The 19,044-nt window shown below is 38.1% G+C and overlaps 2 protein-coding genes across 2 annotated transcripts in view; one reads left to right on the top strand and one right to left on the bottom strand.

The window, feature by feature from the left end:
* gpr184 (G protein-coupled receptor 184) overlaps positions 1-14,586 on the top strand; it is a 52,280-nt gene extending 37,694 nt beyond the window's left edge. Inside the window, exons 3-5 of the mRNA XM_040131168.1 lie at positions 12,339-12,452; positions 13,840-13,882; positions 14,076-14,586. Coding sequence (XP_039987102.1) covers positions 12,381-12,452; positions 13,840-13,882; positions 14,076-14,275 — 315 coding nt within the window. The 5' untranslated portion in view covers positions 12,339-12,380 and the 3' untranslated portion in view covers positions 14,276-14,586. The remainder of the gene's footprint in view (positions 1-12,338; positions 12,453-13,839; positions 13,883-14,075) is intronic.
* Positions 1,026-8,264, bottom strand: si:dkey-202l22.6 (interferon-induced very large GTPase 1). Its single transcript, XM_040131165.1, has 4 exons — positions 8,222-8,264; positions 4,693-6,409; positions 1,387-4,482; positions 1,026-1,186 (listed from the first exon to the last, which is right to left on the bottom strand). Exons 1-4 carry the CDS (start codon positions 8,262-8,264, stop codon positions 1,045-1,047), a joined length of 4,998 nt encoding a protein of 1,665 aa, XP_039987099.1. The 3' UTR covers positions 1,026-1,044.
* Positions 14,587-19,044: the final 4,458 nt, after the last annotated feature.

Raw genomic sequence — 19,044 nt, 5'->3', positions numbered from 1 at the left:
GTGAAGGACAGTCACATTGAAGAAGCATATTTGGGGATCATTTCTCTGCTCATAGTAGAAGAATTAAAATGTGTAACCTTTACCATGATAAGTGTTTGGATGAGAAAGTAATTCAGAGACATATCATGTTTGCTAAATTTTGCATGCTGCCATTACAAAAGATGAAATACTTCAAGAAAGTTTGATGGTGATATGGCAGAAAGTCCACGCTTATCCTGCAATGTGATAATAGTCTCAGCTTTGCTGGCAAGAAAGATAGATTTTAAATACAGAATATATTATTTGAAAGGACAATCTGCAGAATACCTAAAGCCTATTACAACCTGCTGTGGTATAAAATGTGAGACTAATTTTACCAGGTGTGACAATGAGTATTCAAATGAAGCAAAGAAGGAATACAAATGTTGCACAGTAGTAGTTGTTTTTATAACTCATTTTTCACTTAAATATTGTAACATCTTTGGAGTGAAAGTGTAGCAGCATAACCTACGACATATGTCTGCCTATAAAACAAAGCCTAACAGGTGTGGATATACTCTAGTTAGTCTAGTACACAGAACAAATGGAGTAGACATACTGTAAATTACTGCTGAAGACAAGTTATTTGAAGTATTTTATATTTCTGCTCCTCTCTAAATCCCAATAAATTCACATTCCTTTTTAAATAACAAAGGTATAAAAGATTAACAATTTCTATTTTAATATCACATTTTTTTTCATATTGTTTGTCAGATCAGGAAGCAGTAGAGTGAGATAATAAGGGATCAACATTTCTAATATATTTTAAAATTAACTTTTTACAGAAATTACACTGTCTTATGAAGGGAATGATAAAAAGAAAAGGCAAATAACAAAAACAAGTCAGTTATCATCATCAGAGTTTTGAAAGAATGGTTCATATGATTAATTTTCTGTCCATCATCACCTATAAAAACATCACTGGTGATAGTAAGACTACTATACCAAGATCAGCCCTGAACTTGAACAATAAAATGTCATGTGTATTATTATAAAGACAGCACACAGCACAGGACAGTCCTTATATCAGCACTGTCTAATGAGGAAAGCTTCCTTCAGACTACATAAAGCGTCTTCCTCAGTGATATCCTTCCACTCCTCAGGAATTTTTGCTGGCTTCTTCTCATATTCCTTTGCAAACTTGTCATTGAACCTCACCAACACATACCTGCAAATTAAAAAAATATTTAGCTCATTTCACACCGGAAGACTTTTGGACCAAACAAATAAACAAACAAATAAACAAATAAATAAGTAAGTATGTAAGTAAAGTTATAGTTATATAGTTATATAGTTATAAATATATGCGACAGAAACATTTTACTATTTAGCATGATTATATTCAAGCCTAAATAAACCACACAGTACCTCCAGTAAGCACTGGGTGTGTGGCTGCTTGGGTCCTCAGGGGAGATGTTCCAGCCTGAGTGGATGGAATGGAGGTCCCTGCCTGCCACACATGTATTCTGTGTTTCCTTATTCATGCCTGGGTTACCCTGGATCATGCTTTCAGGGCAACTGCTACAGGACACAGAACATATGTCATAAGGCAGCATGCCTTTAGGCCTGTGGAGCAGAGTCCTGTGAACCTCATGCCCCATTTCCTCCACCTCACAGGGGGCTCTGCAGAGAGGACATTGCTTGTCACAGCCTCTCACTCTGTTGAATAGGGAGTGTTGGGGCTGAATTGGAAGGCAGTTAAGAAGTTGGGGGATATCCACATTTTGGGAGAACTCCTGGGCAAAGTCCAACCGCATTGCAGCCAGCAACTCCATTAAACATGTGACAAAGCGATCCCATTCTGTGGTGATACTGAAGAGTGGTCCATCCAGAGAGGCCCTGCTGACATCCAAAACTCCATCTCTCTCTAATGTGAGGCACACTTTTTCCAGCAGCGGCTTTGTATCGCTCAGGACTCCATTTGTACCTTCTACTGTTTGGCTCACTGCTGCTGCAATCTTTCCTACAATTTCTCCAAGTCCCTGGTGCCTCCATTTATCCAAGTTGGTTGATTCATAGAGGTGAGCCACCACCGTTTCCTGGATCTTCCTTAGTCTGAAGTTGTCATAGGAAAGCAAGTACTCCAGGAAGCTTTCAAAGTGGTCTTCCTTTATCAGCTCTTCCAGCAAGCTCTGGTTAAAGACATGTGGGGACTGATACTGCTGTTCTTTTGCTCGGATCTCTTCTATGATACGCATCCCCAGCGGTCTATAGATATAGTCCAACACTGTAGGTTTGATAACCATGGAAGTGAAAGCTTGGGCCACCCTCTGACATTGGTCTCTCTTCCTGAACTGGTACATAAACTCTGCCAAGTACATACTCCTGTTTGCAGTGATACAAGTCAAAAGCTCTCTGTCCTTGGCATAGCGGTCATGTAGTTTTTGGAAGTCTTGGCATGCAGAGCTACAGAGATACACTTTCAGATCCACTTCAAAAGCTGATCTGATTTCCATAGGTTTTTCCTTCAAAGCTTTTTCAACATTTTCTAACATTTCTGTAATGTAGCTGTCAGAGAAATCTGCTGGTAAGATAGATTTATCCGCTACAAACTGATTGTATTCTTCCATCACACTGCATGCTATCTGTTGAGCTTCTAGCCTCTGTAGTCTGTTGTTGTCCTCAAACATGTGCTTTAATCTGCTGCGGTATCCAAAGTGCTCATCATAAACTTGGAAGCTAGATGTCTGGTTTTGGCCGATGACTTCAATTTTTTCCATGTGTTTCTGTAGACCACGGCTGATTAGATTGCGTCTCAGAATATCTGTCACTCTTACAGTTATATCATCTGTCTCTGAATGCCTGAAGTCAAAGTTGGACAACGTCATACTCCACACACTCTCAAACTCCTCCTCTAGTTTTGCATCCTGAAGGAGACCTTTAGTGGACTTGCTGTTCTCTACTAGTGCATGTAGCGTGGACTCTTGTTCTTTTTCTAGTAAGGTCTCAAATTTTTTCAGCTGTGTGGAACAACAATGTCTCTCTTTGACTGTCTCCAACCTTTGTATTATCTCTTCAGTTACTCGCTCCTGGCGGTAACTGATATTGCTCATTAGAATTTGCCTGAATCTTTCAGTGCTCACTTTGAAAAGGTCTTCTTTCATCAAATAGGCCTCTACGTTGGACCTGAGTTTGTCCACCTCTGTTTTGACCTCTTCTCTGGCTTCATCCTTCAACTCACTCAAAAGGCCATTTTGTTTTGCAGCATCTAAATCGTTGGCGTTTGTGGAAAAGATTTTCTGTGTTGCCCCCATTAGCCAGCTTTCCATGTGCTCCAAGAAACTGTCCTCCAACTGGGAAAGCTCTGTGCACAATAAAGAGAATGCTAAAGCCATGTCAGTATTTTGAAGACCAATGGAGAATGATTCTGCTTTCACTGCATCCCAAACAGCACACAAACGGATCATAAATTCTGGCAGACCTGTGGCTTCAGACTTAGCTGCACATTTCTTCAACGCCTCAAACAGGTTTTTCTTAAGCTTTAAAATAGCCTTAGTATACTGTGTATCAACTGGTTCAGAGAGGGACATATTGGACCAAGGTCCTTTGACACAGGTCATACTGCCTGTGGTCTTTGTATATTGCTTATCACAATTGTTAGTTCCTCTGTACCCAGTCTCAGTCTGAAGCGTTTCAGAAACACGTCTTAACTGTGAGGCCTGTAATAAGCTGTTTATTCCTTCGTCCTGGACCAAGAGTTGGCAATTGGGCATGGAGCCGTGTTCTTTGATGCGTAGCAGTGCATTGACTATGACAGGGAAGTCTGTTTCAAACTCATAACTTGCATTTGACGAGATATTTTGCATTAAAACATCGCTCAATCCTGTTGCAACAGTGGCCATCTCATTGTCATGAATCTGGGCATTTCTTTTGTTGTCTTGGGAGATTGAGCAGAGACCCTCTACATCAATTAAAAACAGAAAATCATACTCCATTTCCTTTCTAAGGTTATCTGGGAGACAGAGGGCAACCATGTATACCCCTTTAGTGGATCTTTTCCTTTCTACAGGGAATTTTACCCCAAATAATGCTGACAGAACCTCAGCGTTCCTTGCATGATGTACTCCAAGGCTTGTCAGCACTCGGGTCCTGCATTGTTCTTCAGGTAGGCGGCGTCTGAGCTCTGCAAAGACACAGCCCAGCCAGTGGATGGGAATGTTTGAGGCATCTCCATCCATTAGTTCAAGTGGAATCCCATAGAGAAGAAGGTCTGCAGCTAAGCTGGGAAGGCGCAAAACATTGTGGCTCCCACTTCCGGGGTTGATGTGTGTTAGCTCAAAAATTAGGCCCATCTCACGCAAAAAGTGCTCAAGCCCCAGCGAGGATGGATCAGGTTCAAAAGGCTGAGAACACCAGTCTATCTGAGGTGGAAAAACATCTTTGCACGTTTTTTGTTTGAAAGGAGAAGTCGAATCTGACGTTGCTAGTGTCAGTTCTGGTTCATCTTGCTGTTTCTCTTGGCAGCTCCCGTCTCCAGACTCCAAATGACAGTTTTGGTTCTGAAAGACTGGATCTGAAATTTGCTCTTCAAAACTTACTTTGTTCTCAATTATTTCTTCACCTTGAATCACTTTCTCATTCGACATCATATAAAACTGCAGCTCTGTGACTGGATCATGTCTGGGCTCAAGATTTTTTTGTTCGGACTGTGGTTCAATGCCTTCATCTGCAGACTTGTGCAAAATATGCTCCAATTCTTGCTCATTTTCAAACTGTTGGTCAAAAACTTGCAGTTCACCATTTTCAGGCTGCCCTTCATTTTTCTCTTCTTCAAAAGTTGAATCTGTGCAAAAACTGTCACTGTCCTCTAGGTTGTCATTGGCTCCATTTTTGCAGTCATCAGAATGTTCAGGCATGCCATCTTTCTTTTCTGTCTGCAGATTTGTGAATAGATCTTGTGGACTGTTTTGGTTTTCAGTTTGCTTCTGCTGAAGCCTCATCTTCATCCAACTTAGGAAATAAGTCCTCTCCATTCTATCTGTTGTGAAAAGCGCATCAGTAAAAATCTTCATTGCTGGGGTCATTTTGTAGCTGCTCAACTCGACCAAGATGTCTTTCTTTTCTTTTTGTAGTTGGGGGTTGATTTCTTTTCCCTCTTTTCTCTGTTTACTCTCCTTCTTTTCTATGTCAGCAAGTCTGCTCCACAGAGGCCCCTGCAAAGGAAGCTGTCTCTCCCTAAATTGAGCAGACCCCTCATCTAAACCTTTCAATACTTCTTCCGCTGTGACCATTGCCTTTTTACAGACTGCCCCTTCATCCACATTAAGACCTAGCTCCACTGCTAATTTTGCTGCTACCTCCAGTGTAACAAGTCTAAGATCTGGTAACAGATCTTTTAGGGTGTTAAACAGCATATTAGCCAGTTCCTCTTCATTTAAAGCTTTCCCTTGCAGCACTGACCCTTTGGGTAACCCCATGCCTTCTTCAAGGCTCAGACCAACAAACCCCAGAACATTGTTCTTATTTTTCTCAGTGTCTGAAACATCAATCAGTATGACCTTGCTTGCCATATCTTTGCAGGAAGCAAGAACTTGTTTGTCTTTCTCCCCGAGATTCCCACAGAAAACAATCAAAGCCGATGAAGCTTGACATAGAAGGCTGAGGCATTTCTCATGTGTGCTGGCATCACCACGTAGGTTAGACATGACGACAGGGACAGGGAAATTATCTCTGGCAGTGTCTCCAGTGGGTGGATACCATCCAACCTCTACCAGGCCATTGGAGAGTCTCCGGGGTAGCTGTCCTCCAACCATCCCCCTGTGGAGAAATGTTTGATTGCAAGATTTGAGTCCACTTGTAATGTGGTTGAGCACCTGTGACTTGGAGACACCACAGTGACCAAGCTTCACACAAGAAACCAATGGCATGTATGTACTGGCCAAATCCCCCTCTTGGACTTTCCTGTTTTTATCCAGAAAGGGAGTCTTCCATTGGCTCACAACACCTCTTAAAGGCCAAAGAAGGAAGCGACTAGGTTCTTCTGGATCAATGCTTGGCAGGACCAGGGGCACAGCAAACTGGCATTGCACCATGCGCATAACCATCTCCTGCTGAAGGAAGGTGTTGGCAGACATGAAGACCGCTGTAATTAGATCAAGGGGGTTGATGGCATATTGGCTTTCTTCTCCAAAACAATTGATTATCTCCTCGGGTGATTTGTTGCTATTGTTCAGAAGATCAGATTTTAAACAAGGACTCCGGGCATCTTGGCTAAGCAGCCAAAGGTGCTGGAGGAAAGCATTTGGCAATTCTTTGGGCTCTAGAGGAGCTTGGTTCTCCAGAGTCCAAGTGCTGATGTCTAGCATAGATGCTGGGTCGAGTGGTGCAGTCCTGAAGGCCTCCAGGCCCAGCTTCTGTAGAAGCTCTGCCTGGGCATTGTCCTTTGGTGATTCTGGTTTGAAAACAAGGCAATCTTTTAGGTTGTGTATTAGCTTCATTCTTTAATCTTGTATGATAATATATACTTTTATCCAGGTAAGTGTAAAATTAAATTTTATATGATCAGTGAAAAAACAAAGAATTTCTTTATTATGGCTTGAAGTGGTACAAATGTCCTGGTTATACTGGTTAAATTTGTAAGATAAACATTACCGGCATAAAAAAGGCAGCACAACAAAGTCAAAAGTACCTGCAGGTTTGTTTGGCCTTAAACCAGTAATACAACTTGCAGTATCTGCAAATGTGAAAACTTCTATTGTCTTACTAACAATAAAAGAGAATATGTTGTAACCTGCTATCTCAGGGCACTGTTCATTGTCAAAAGTACAGAGTAAGCATGGATTAGCTACATTTTTAATCTTACATGTTAATATAGTTTAATCCATTTTAAGTGTGACATTAATTTGATATGATCAGGGGGAAAAAAACTAAGAATTTCTTTAATTTGGCTTGAAATGGTACAAATGTTCGGGTTATACTTTGGAAAATCCTTAACTGAATTACAAACAAATGAGTTTCATCTTCAAAAATTTTAAGATTTTACTGAGTTCTTATGAATCCTTAATTTGCGCTCTAGGTAGTTTTCCGCTTTTAACTCAGACTAATTAAATTAAGTATAACAAGAGGCTTTGCTTTTTAAAGAAATAGTGGGAAATGCCATAAAATTCATTCAAAGTGTTAATACTTCTCCTTTTAATTTGTTATTGTTATACATAAACTGTTATATACAACAGAGAGCGTTAACAGCTGTTATTAACTTTTATTAACAGAAAAGGTACATTATCCCTGTAGCTAACTAGCCATTACATTTGAGTTCAAGGTCTCGGCTAAACCTGCAAACAAAACAGCAGTGTTTCCCTTAATCCCGTGGTGCCATTAACATCCAAATATACACTTGGTGTTGCCAAACCAATTATCAATTAATGAGTAAACACATTAAATCATCCAGTAGCGCTGTGCTTTTATCCAAGTACATCCCTCCTGGCATGCAGGTTTTATCTCATTTAGTTTCCAAAGCCAGAGGGGTCAAAGGAGGCCTCTGTAGTTGTCAGCCCAAATTAATATCTGCCTTCCTTAATGGTATAAATAGACCTCCCAAGAGGGAAACATTACAAAACTATTTTTTTGTCATGGTTTTTTGTGCACACATTTAGCATTAGCCAAACTATTCAGAGTCTTAGATTCTAAACATATTTAGATTAGCTGAGGTTTGGGGGAAACACAGACACAGGATATTACAGTCTGTGTTGGCTTGGGTTGCCTCAGCAGTGTCTCTACTGTTTTTGTCTGGATAATGATAATCAAAATAGGGCAAAAACAGATATATTAATTGTCACTGCCAGATTCCTCAAATCATTTCTGCTCGGGTTAGTAAGGTGTTCGAGATCTCCAAATGGTACTCTACTGCAACAACCTAAGAATAAGAGAGTCATATGTTTTGCAATTGATTCCTGTTTGTAGGCATTCCTGTGAGGTGTTTTTATCAGTTAATCTTGTGTATTAATCTATTAAACAATATCATTTGGAAAAAGTACAAAAGGAAATCTTTTGAAATGGTTGGATATTAAGACATCTACAGTTTCATTAAGAATAGTAGTCCCTCACTCATTGTCAAAATATCAATATAAAATCCACAGCATATTCAGGTAAGTTGAAAAAAAGTTTGTTTTTTTCCCCAAATGAAACATATTTCTAAGATTGTTCACAACCCCTCTAAACCAAAAAAAAAGAAGAAACATAAAAAAGAAACAAAAAAGAAACATACTTTTCTTCTTGCTGCTCAGCCTCTTAGGAAGCTTAACTGACATGATAAATCCTGTTGAGTGTCTCTCGTGTCCGCATTGAATGAGCTTTTCTTCTCTGGTCAGGCACACATATAATAGTGTGGAGTGTTGACTGGAACCCTGTGATTAAAATGTTTAACATACCGTGACATTACTGGCATACAAAAAGCAGCAGTCAAAAGTACCTGCACATTTCTTTGGCGTAAAACCATTAATACATCATGCAGTATCTGCAAATATGAAAACCGCTATTGTCCTACTTACAGTAAATGAGAATATGTTGTAACCTAAAGTACAGTAAAGTGCAGTGGAAGCTGGTTTGTCCACACCTTTTTTTTCCCTAAAATACTTCACTGAAGCAAGGATTAGCTTTTTACTGTTGTAGTTGGTCGAGGTCGAGCTAGTTTTAACTACTTATATACACTTTGGTAGTTTAATCCGGATAAATCTGAGGGTTTGTTAGATGATAAAAGGGAGAGAAAGAAGAAAAACGGTTCTGATACATTGATCTACCGTATATTAATCTTTTGGACCCCTTTGTAATCTTTGTTTTTTTTGTTAAATAATGGCTCTTTTTACATTTTTGGAAAGGGCAGTTCAAAGTTATTCTTAAGTACAGTATTTGAGTACTGGATATGGACCTGAATAATAAGATAGTTGTGATCTGGATAATGTTTTCACTTGTGTCATCCATGAACTACAGGTAGATTAACACTAAGTGAGTGATAATAATTAGTTAGCCAGAGTAATTAAAAGTTAACTGATTAATTTGTTAAGTAAGTAAGTAATCATTATTTTTCTTGTTTTTGTGAGTTCATCAGGGAGGATTCGTTAAGAAAGTGTTTAGTATCCACATTCTAAGATAGGAACTAATTATTATACACTTGTTCATTAACATAGTATCTAGCAGTCTGTTCTTAAGCAGTTTATGACTATTTTACAATATTGTCCTTGATTCTGAGTTATTCTGAGCCAGGCCCATGTTAGACGTTTGTTACTGTAATTGCTCCTGAGTTATTCTTTCTTTGTAACTCTTTGCTTTAAAGTATTACCTGTATTGCATAATTCATATAAACCGTATATTCAATGAATATTTCTACTGGAAATATACTCTGCTTTTTGCTTTACTAAATCTGCTATCCTCAACCCTGCTTAGAACATATATTTTTTTAACTAGAATCATAGTGTTCTTACCTATTTGTCCTCATACAATTGCTTGGTAAAAAAAAACAAAAAACGACTATCCTTCACATTCAATCTGTAACCAGATGGCTTTGTCTCTCTGACACTCAGTGGAGCTCTTATACCTGTCTGTCCAGTGATAAGACACATTCCTCCACTTCTATCTGATCCCATAAGTACAAAATGAACATCAGTCACATGCACTCAGAGGCACGGCAGACATCAAGAAACACGTAGACAAGTGTACAAATGACATTAGTGATTATGTAAAAATTCTTTAGATGACAATCTTGATACTCAAACGTGATAACAGCAGGCAGCATCAGCTACTCACAGCGCAATGTATTAGTGAAATGTATTTGCAAGTATCGGTCCAAAGGATTATCATTGGTCTACAAGGGTCAGAAGCGAGGCCCCAGACAGTGACGCACACAAACCCTTAGTCATGTATGATCTCTCAGATATAGGTCTGTCTGATTACCACAGATAGCTGGAGTAATGATGCTCCCTTTTATTCATAGAAAGCTTATTCTTGCTTTAACTTGTAGATTTTTTTCTTAGAAACCCCTGTGACATAATTGTGTTACTCCGACCACCTTAATTAATAAGATGTCTGGCTTATTTCATTACCTTAGAGCAGATTCCGATGGCTCTCAGGATAAGAGTGGACAATTGTTCCAGAAAGACAAATTCAAGTGAATGAGAGTACTTGATACCAGATGCAATATCTTATACTTCAATTTCCACTTTATTATCCTAGAAGAAGTTTGGTTTGCAGCCAGCCATTAAACACAGACACACAAATCATGGGCATACAGTGATTACAAATGCAAAAAACTTTCACGATTTGCCCAAACATATCTCCTTCTTTTATTATTTTATTTTTTTATGCCCTTTATTTGGGTTTTAGAAAGACTAGATTCAACTGGAAATGCTGGTTTTCAGTTTGTAAATGCAGGTGGGTTCAAACCTGATGCAATCATTTTCTCTAATTTTTCACCCTTCTCCCCTTCTTATATGGACAAAATGTTCCCAGTATTAGTGCGAGGGGGCCTACAAAAAATATCTAGAAAGTGCATATAAATCGCATGATCATAATTACAAGATGACAAAGGAGATGAGCAGTTTGACTTAATAATAATTAGAATAGTTTAATGCTTTTATTTATCAGATTAATACTTTTTACATCTAAAGCATCATCAGCCATCTTGATCTTGATTCTTAAGAAAAGAAAGCAGGTACTTTCTAATAAGGGACAATTTATTAAAAATGCACAAGTTGTAATAATAGCTTTCTTTATTCTTAATAGATGACTTACTAAAGGCTAAAGTCAATTAAGAAGAGTAACTTTCTGGTTGCCAGGTTGTGAAAAATCCCTTTGATTGCTTGGACCACTTATCTTTTGGGGCTGAGGAGGGTCAGGACCAAAATCAATTTACTAACAATTTATGAAGCCTTTATTAATGAATTACAAACATTTATAACAGCATTATTACCAGATAAAAGGGATAAATACAAGGAGTTCTCACAACCAGGCCACTCCAAATGTGTTCTTGGTAATGGCTTATGAATGGTCTATTAAGCTGAAATAAATGATTTATTAACATTATTAACTTCATTAGTTACAACTTATAAAAAGGACCACTATGACAAAATGTCCGCCTGTTTGGGGCCTTCTCCCTGAATCATATGGGCTTGTATAATCAGCATGCAAGACATTTTTACTAGAAGGAGAATAAATTTATATGCAAAACAAACTACCAGTAAGGTTTGTTCTCTTTTTTTAATCCTACATGTCTGAATAAAACCTGATCTGCCCCGGCTGCTGGAGAGGTGGAAGCACACCTGAGGGATAAATGTTGTGATGAGGAAAAGATTACTGCTTCTCTATTTCTGTCCTGCAAAGCTCTTTAGCAGTCTTACCCTCGTGTGTCAGAGACTGTGGGAATGAAGGGTGTGTATGCGTGTGTGCGTGTTTGCGTGTACCCGAGAAAGCCGTGTGAGTGGACATACTCAACACTGTGTGTTCAATTGTCCTTCCCCTGAGCAGCCCATTCGTTGCAATCCTGATTGCTGTTGCTGTGTGGACTTATCTTTTCCCTCAGCAGGACTGAGGAAAGCAATCAAAAAGCGAGGAGAACATTAAGGATTAATAGAGACACTAAAGGAACAGTGGTCAAGATGTTGATCACCATGCTTACAGCCATGTACATGATGGTCAGAGTCGTAGAATCGGTAAGATTATTATAAGGATAGATAGAACTGAAATAAGAATGGAACTAAGAATTGTACTGATTATTATTTTGGGAAATTAGTTTTAACATTTTTAAGTGTGTTATGCTTATGTCCTGTTTAATTTAAAATTTTTTCTAATATGAAACATTATTTATATTTATGAAGAAAGTTTGAAGAAATCCACAGGTGGGTAAAGTGCTCTGTGTTTTTACTGCACACCTTAACATTGCGGTTTCCTCACCCAGCAGGCTGTTAGTGTCAAATATAAATCAAGTTTACATGGACGGCATCAAAATGTGATACGGGTGATGTTAAAACAGGTTGTCAGAGTCAAATATAAACCAGGTTCATATCGACAGCATCCAAACATAATTAATGTCATGTTAAACTGAACTGTTAATCTGTATCATTCCTTTTTCTTATTTCTCTCTGCCTATTACCAAACATATAATGCTCATGTTTCTGAAAAAAAATTTACCAGTTCAGCATCGAAATGTCACGTACCACCAACTCCTCAGTAGGAGACCGACTACAAACTGTACTGAAATTTTAATGTTTTTTAATTCTATTTTGATAAGTAAACCTGACAGCTTTTCGAAGAAAATGAGGACTTCACGCCTACAGCAATGAGGTTACCCATACTTCACCATTTGACGCACACATCCTCCTTCTCTCTTTCAGATAGGGGTACGGTTTGCACGGCAACAGGACCCTTTACCTTACATGGTGTCCCAGCCTTTGCCTTGGCAGGTTCACTCAGTGTCACACAGTCGGAGGAGCAGCAAAGCAGACGAGGTAACGAGATCTGTACCTCAGTGTAGTTGCTGTACACACATCGCCATGCTGATGCACCGCGGCAATTGATTCCTTACAGCTAATGTAACGATAAGTACTTTTTTTCTTCGGATTTCCCCTGCCGGTGTGGCTGGAATTTTTACTCATATATTAGCTTTTCTAATCCTCTGTTATCTAATAGTCAGGCAGAGATGTTGGAAAGCTCAGCAGTCAAGCTTGACTCAGCATGTGAGCATATAAGTTGGTCACATGCTCCACACTCGCTTATGGTGTCTCAGTGGAGGTGTGCAAAGGAAAGCAGAGGAATATGATTTAAGAGACAGAGATGACTTTTGGTGCCTCTGAACTCAAACAGCGCCAGCCAAATAATATATCATAAGCAAATAAAATTGAGTTTCGCATCACACTCAGTTAACAAATGACCTTTTGACCCTCAGTGAATCAATTACGGTGAATCAGTAAATCCTTGGACAGAGATCAACACTATCCACAACGTCCTCAGGCTTTCAGTATGGATTCCTCAATAAAGAAGCACATTTAAATCCATTCCAAAGAGCACACCTCTAATTTCCTATATGAAAAACTGTAGTTCACCTGTCTGTGGATTTTACTGTACCCTTTTCATAGTTTGAGGTAATTGGTTTGGAGGTTGCCTCTAGCCTAGACCTTTATAAAGATGAAGCTTGAAAATAAACATACAAACAGAGGCGTATAGCGTATACAGCAGGAGAAGGAGGAACAGGTGCTGAGATGATAATATGAGAGAACAGACCACAAAAAAACAGAACATCTATGATGTTGGCAGGGAGAGGTGAAGAAAGATGTCTTGTGTCTTAGACTGGGCACTGGCCACAGTTTAAATTCACCTTCATGTCTCGGGTAAAAGGAGAGAGTAGACCTCATTGACGAGATCATGGAGCTAGTGTGTGGGACTGAACGCGGGCCCACAGCCAAACTGACGTGTAAGCAGGCTAAGATTGTCCAGTCCTCAGCCTGTCGCTTCCCTGCCGCTGCTCTGCTTGAGCTGTAATCCCAATCAAGGGGATTTTTGTTTGAGGTCATAATTCTAACTGTAGATAGAAGGGACACACACATTGCCGTCACACATGTACAGTACATTACACGCTCATTCCTTAAGCACGCACATTTTGTATAACTGAGTAGAAGAATTCAACAAAAGCGCCTGTGTGATTATCTGTTTGTATGTGTCTAATTTTTGTACTGTCAGTGGTATTTGAATAATGTTTCTGTTTAGTTCCAGATAAGATTGTTACATTGATAATTGTCATACCATGATTGGTATCTGATGCATCTTGTGCACAATCCTCACCAGTGATTCTTCATCCATTTGAATGGTCTTCTAACAGTTATTCTGTTTCATTTGCAGTTTGATGGCCTCAGGAGGAACAGCATAGGCGTGTATAGAAAGAGTAAGCAACATTGTTAATTGACTTTAATGCTTGCAATTTTTCTGCCATAGTAATTGTCATCTGAAAGTTGACATTAGGGTTTGATTCACATCAATTGTCAAATCCATCTGATTCAAACTTTAATCAGAAAAATAGCCTGCTTGAATCAAGGCTAATATGTAAACCATGTGTTTGGACTCAATCATTGCTACAGACCATGTCTCCATGGCTATTGCCTCTGCCTCTCTGGCTATCCCCTGTGTCCTGTCGTGTTCAGACTCGAATGCCAGCAATGGGATGAGCACCGCTCCCGCTGTTCCCCCACTCAGCCCTGTTGAAGTTGAGAAGGCTGCTGCTACCATCCAGAACCATTTCAGGAAGTTCCAACAAAAGAAACACAAGAACGGCAAGTAGATGGACAAAGAGGGTTGGTGGTGCAGGTGTTTGCAAGCCTGAGAGACGACAGGAAGCAGGTGGGACGTATGTGGAATCACCAAAGGAGGGAGGAACCCTTTGATGACATGCACAAATGCATACGTACACCCATACGCAAATGTACATACATTCAACCTGTATGATAAACACTTAGTAGAGCTCTTGGATTAGTGACACAGTATAAACAATAATATACAGTAATAGCCTGCATCTATGTAAATTATATATATGAATATACTTCACATCTGAATGTCAGTTTTGATTTGCTGTGATGACAGAGTGACTGTGAGAGTATGTGAGTAATTTGTATATGACCAGTGTTTTGGGTATATAAAAACACTACATCAAACAATTTGTCAGCATTTGTCACATGTTAAAATCTGACCTATTTCAATAAACGCCTCTGTCAGCTCATATTGTGTTTCATTGCAGCATGTTGCCCCCTAGTGTTTTGATCAGGTTCTGAATCACATTATGAATGAACCACCGGAAAATATGGTTTGTTCATAATGCAATAGTAGCCTTAAAAGCCCCCATGAAGTGTTTTTTTGTTTGTTTTAAAGAATATATGATTTTTTTTTTTTAAGGGGCTGCATGGAGACCTCAAGTGTTCAGAATTAAATAAATAAGACCTTAAATAAGCTACTGAATAAATACAGAAAAAAAAAAAAAATTAACATAACCAATCAAAATAACAATAATAATAATGGTTGTCCATTCATTCAGAATAGAGGAATAGCCAATGATAGGGCTCTGCCCTATTTGTCTTGACTGACAGACCATGATTTGATGAAAAGTCATGTTATGAAGTAAAACTGTATTTGTGAAATAAAAAAAACAGACTTTGAAAAAAAGAGACAACAGAAGATTTCACAATTTCATGGTTGTACTGCATATTTTGTCTGTGTTTATTCAAAAAATTCCCAACGTATCATTTAATTTTGAACACTTTGGTTATCCATTAGTGGTTTTAAAGTTCAATTTATGACAGTTAACCCAAATTTAAATTAAAGTTGCTGTATTTTTTTTTTTTTTTTTGTATTACTATCAGTCAGGCAATGAGGGTAAACTATTTCCCTTATGAGCAGAATTCAGTGGTTGGACATGAGATTAAAATCTATGAATGTCAAAGAGTTGGTTCAATCAAATTCGAATAAAAAAAAAAATTTCATACTCATCTCGTGCGGTATCATATGCAGATAGTTTTGGTTTAATTTGCGCAGGTTTCGAGATAACCCTTTGATTTTGCTTCCACCCCGATACAATGGATGTGAGTGGATTTTAACTTGTGGTGTTCACAGTAATAAGTAATCACATTTACAAATTCCAGCTATGGCTTTTCAGAGCCAGGGTTCACATTACTCTGAAATTCACAGACATCACTGTTAACATTTTTTATTTGAACCTCTTTCTGCCAGAAGAAATAGTCCCTATAAATTATATTCACAGGGAGTGATCTTAAAAACAGTTGGTTGCTAAGGGGACGAATGAGCCAAACTCTTTCACAGTCAAATCAGTCAAGCCCTGACCATGCTCCGATGACAGTAAAAACTGGACAGTACAGAAAACTCTCATACAATTAATATCAATTGCTACGTGGTTCTGAAAGAAGAAACAATATCATCACAGTTCATAAAAAGATAGCTTTATTGCACAAGGTGTTGAGTACTGTTTTTCTGTTTTTGTTTGTTTTCATAGAAAAGAAAATGTAGAGTTAAACACAAGCAATTGCAAATTGAAGCAACTTTTCCCCATAAAAGTTTCTGGAACAACCTCTGCAATTTTAAAATGTTTTAATTAACCCCCTTTTAAATTGTTCAATTCACCATTTCCCATTTTCTTTTATAGCCAGCAAAATTTTCAGAACATGCAATGCTGCTGTCCTCCCCCCAAAAAGTGGAATAATAAAAAAAACAAGGCAAACTCCAAATCAAGCAACCTGTGAGAAAATAAAAAAAAAAAGGAAACAAAAACAAAAAACATTTTAAAAAAATTCTAAAAGGACAAAATGCAACCAAATGTCCTGTAAAAGAAGAAATGTTTTAACTGGTCCATAAATCAAGATAAAGCAGTGTGTGTATAATTCTATAGTTTTTCGTTAAGTCCTTTTCTGTTTCATTACAATAACTTCAGTTCAGAGTTTACATTGTGCCCTGGTTTCTAGTGAAGATGTCGAAAATAGTACTAATTTATACAAAACACTTTCCTATGTACACAAATCTTCTATAATGGAGTAGAAATTATGTTGTACAGGTGGGCAAAAGGGTACAGTGAGAGGGGGAGATCTGATTGGTTGGGCAGATGTGGAAAAGGTTGGGGAAGTAGCACATGTGAAGTTGGCCTTACGAACACAGACTGAGTCAGTTTGAAAGTATGTTGTTGCAGTTCAAGGAAAAATCCACCCAATCACTAACCCATCACTTTAACATTGTATATCACTAAAATAGTGCAGATAACTTGTCAAATGGTAAGATAAGTGGCTGCCGAGAAATTTGCAGCTGTCAAAATCGACGAGAAAAAAATTGACTGTACTGTAAAGTGCTGATGTCATTTTTTTCTTTTAGTGCTACCTAGATTTTCTTCTTCAGTATCTGCAAAAAATTAATGGCAATTTCTGATCCTCTTTGCCAAACTTTCTGTTCCAAAAATAGTGTAATAACACAAGTAGAAATGACATAACATTACGTTATTATACATTACACCTGATTCATTAGTACTTAATTTAAATAAATATATGTAATGCATTACTTGTGCATTCTTCACAAAGTCAATAAATACTTAATAATTAATTACAGTATGGTTGTAAATGTCATTACGGTTGCAATATGATTTGCTATTTGCCTTGAAAGCAACTAGTCAATTTTAGATTTAGTACAATAACAGATTATTTTATATCCACAAATATTTTTAAATTAGACGAAATCTGTATTTATTGAATTTTGCCTAAAGAATATGTCGTGCCTAAGAGGATGAAACAAGTCCAGGCCCAAATCACTCACCAAAGTATCTGAATAAAACAAAATATATATTACTCTTAAAAAGGAAAAATAACTCCTGGAATAATTTAAGCATCACAAATTAACAGTGGAAAAGTATCAGGGTGGAAATTTCCTTAAAGACAGACATTACATTTACTTTGAACAAACTGACAGTAGATCAGTGTTTTACAGTAAGGCAAATTCACTTAAGAACTGGGGAAAGCAGGATGGGCAGGAGTTTATTTCATCACTCCCTCCAATATCCATACAACTGGAGTAAGGAAGCCTCTGTTTTTGGTTGCTAAAACAGGCCTGCCCCATTCCCAAACTCGTGTTTTTCGGAAAACAAGTATTTGCATAACTTGAAACATAAAGGCCAAAATGAAAGGCGTCATAACCATCGACGATGGAAAGCAAAATTCATTTCTCTCCTGTCTAGTATTAAAAGAAAAGGGAACGCGAATGCTTTCACAAGCAGTTTAACTGTGTGGTAAGTTTATTGGCCTGCAGTCCTGGAGTTTGGAGAGGACTTGCTATGACACAGATAAGAAACAGAAATACTTGTTGGTCTGTTTGCCTTCATTAACTATAGTCAGGTAATGGAACTGAGTTTGTGAACACACCTTTGGAAGGTACAATACAACATATTACAATAGGCTCACTTGCTGTATAGGCTGTCCTTGTTTTACTGTTTTCTTTTTCAACACCACACTTTCTGCACTGAGCCATAGACCACAGTTAACCAGCAACACAATCTCACACTATAATTTGACTTTACTGTGCTTGTCCTCTCAGCTGCTACCTGCTGCATAGGCGCTGCAGCTGGAACATTTACAAAATCACAAGGGGGTCATTTTATCATTCCTAAAACCTCAGTTTCACCGTTTAACTTTCTTTCACACCACTTCCTTTCTCACCAAGATCTCCCGTCCATGGTTGTGCTACCCGTTTAAGCTTCCCTCTTCTTTTTCTTCCCTCCTTCTCGAAGTTTTTCACTCTGAGCGATTGTCTTGTGATTTTTTATATATATTTTCAATTAGAACGGCTTCTATATTTCTCTGCTTTTTTCAATATTCATATATTTGCTATATATTTGAATAGAAATATATATGTACATACTTTTGAAAACAAACATATATCATATCTTTTTATTTTTTTCTATTGCGAGAGCCCTGATGTTACGTTTTGCCATAGCAAAACATTTGGAGCAACTCTTTTTTTGGAACCATCTTTGTTATGGGATTAAGCTTTGGGAGAAGAAATGGGAAAAGAAAAAAAAAACTTAACAGATACAGTACTATTCATAAAGCTAAAATCAATTTCAGTGAGGTGGAGGGACTTGAAAACACATCTTTTAGTTTTGAAGACCACTTATTTTTGAAGGATAATTGTATCTCTCTGCTATGTAACCCTCTCCCCCTTTCCTTAACACAACTGCAAATTCTATTAACACTTGATCTCTGTCTATAATCTCAAAGTCATTTTCCGTTCATAAACTCAAGATCACTTCATACAAATACGATTTGCTTGTATACATCTCTATAAATTTGCTGTATGTTTGCAACTCATTTCTCCATTCAAGGTTGTCATTGAACGTCATTGAACAGCATTTCTGCTTGTCTGTGCATATTAGACCTCTTCTCTCAGTCAGTCTGTCTTTCTGACTAGCCTGTATGCTAGCAGTGGGTCACAGTGACACTGTATGGATATGATGGGGGACTGGGTGGGTAGAAGTTAGGGTGGGGAAGGATAGAAACAGCAGGTAAAGGT

This window comes from Xiphias gladius, chromosome 7 (genome assembly GCF_016859285.1).
Source record: "Xiphias gladius isolate SHS-SW01 ecotype Sanya breed wild chromosome 7, ASM1685928v1, whole genome shotgun sequence".
In the NCBI taxonomy this organism is placed as follows: domain Eukaryota; kingdom Metazoa; phylum Chordata; class Actinopteri; order Istiophoriformes; family Xiphiidae; genus Xiphias; species Xiphias gladius.
The sequence above is the reverse complement of the archived record's forward strand: the minus strand, read 5'-3'. Positions and strand labels throughout refer to the sequence as shown.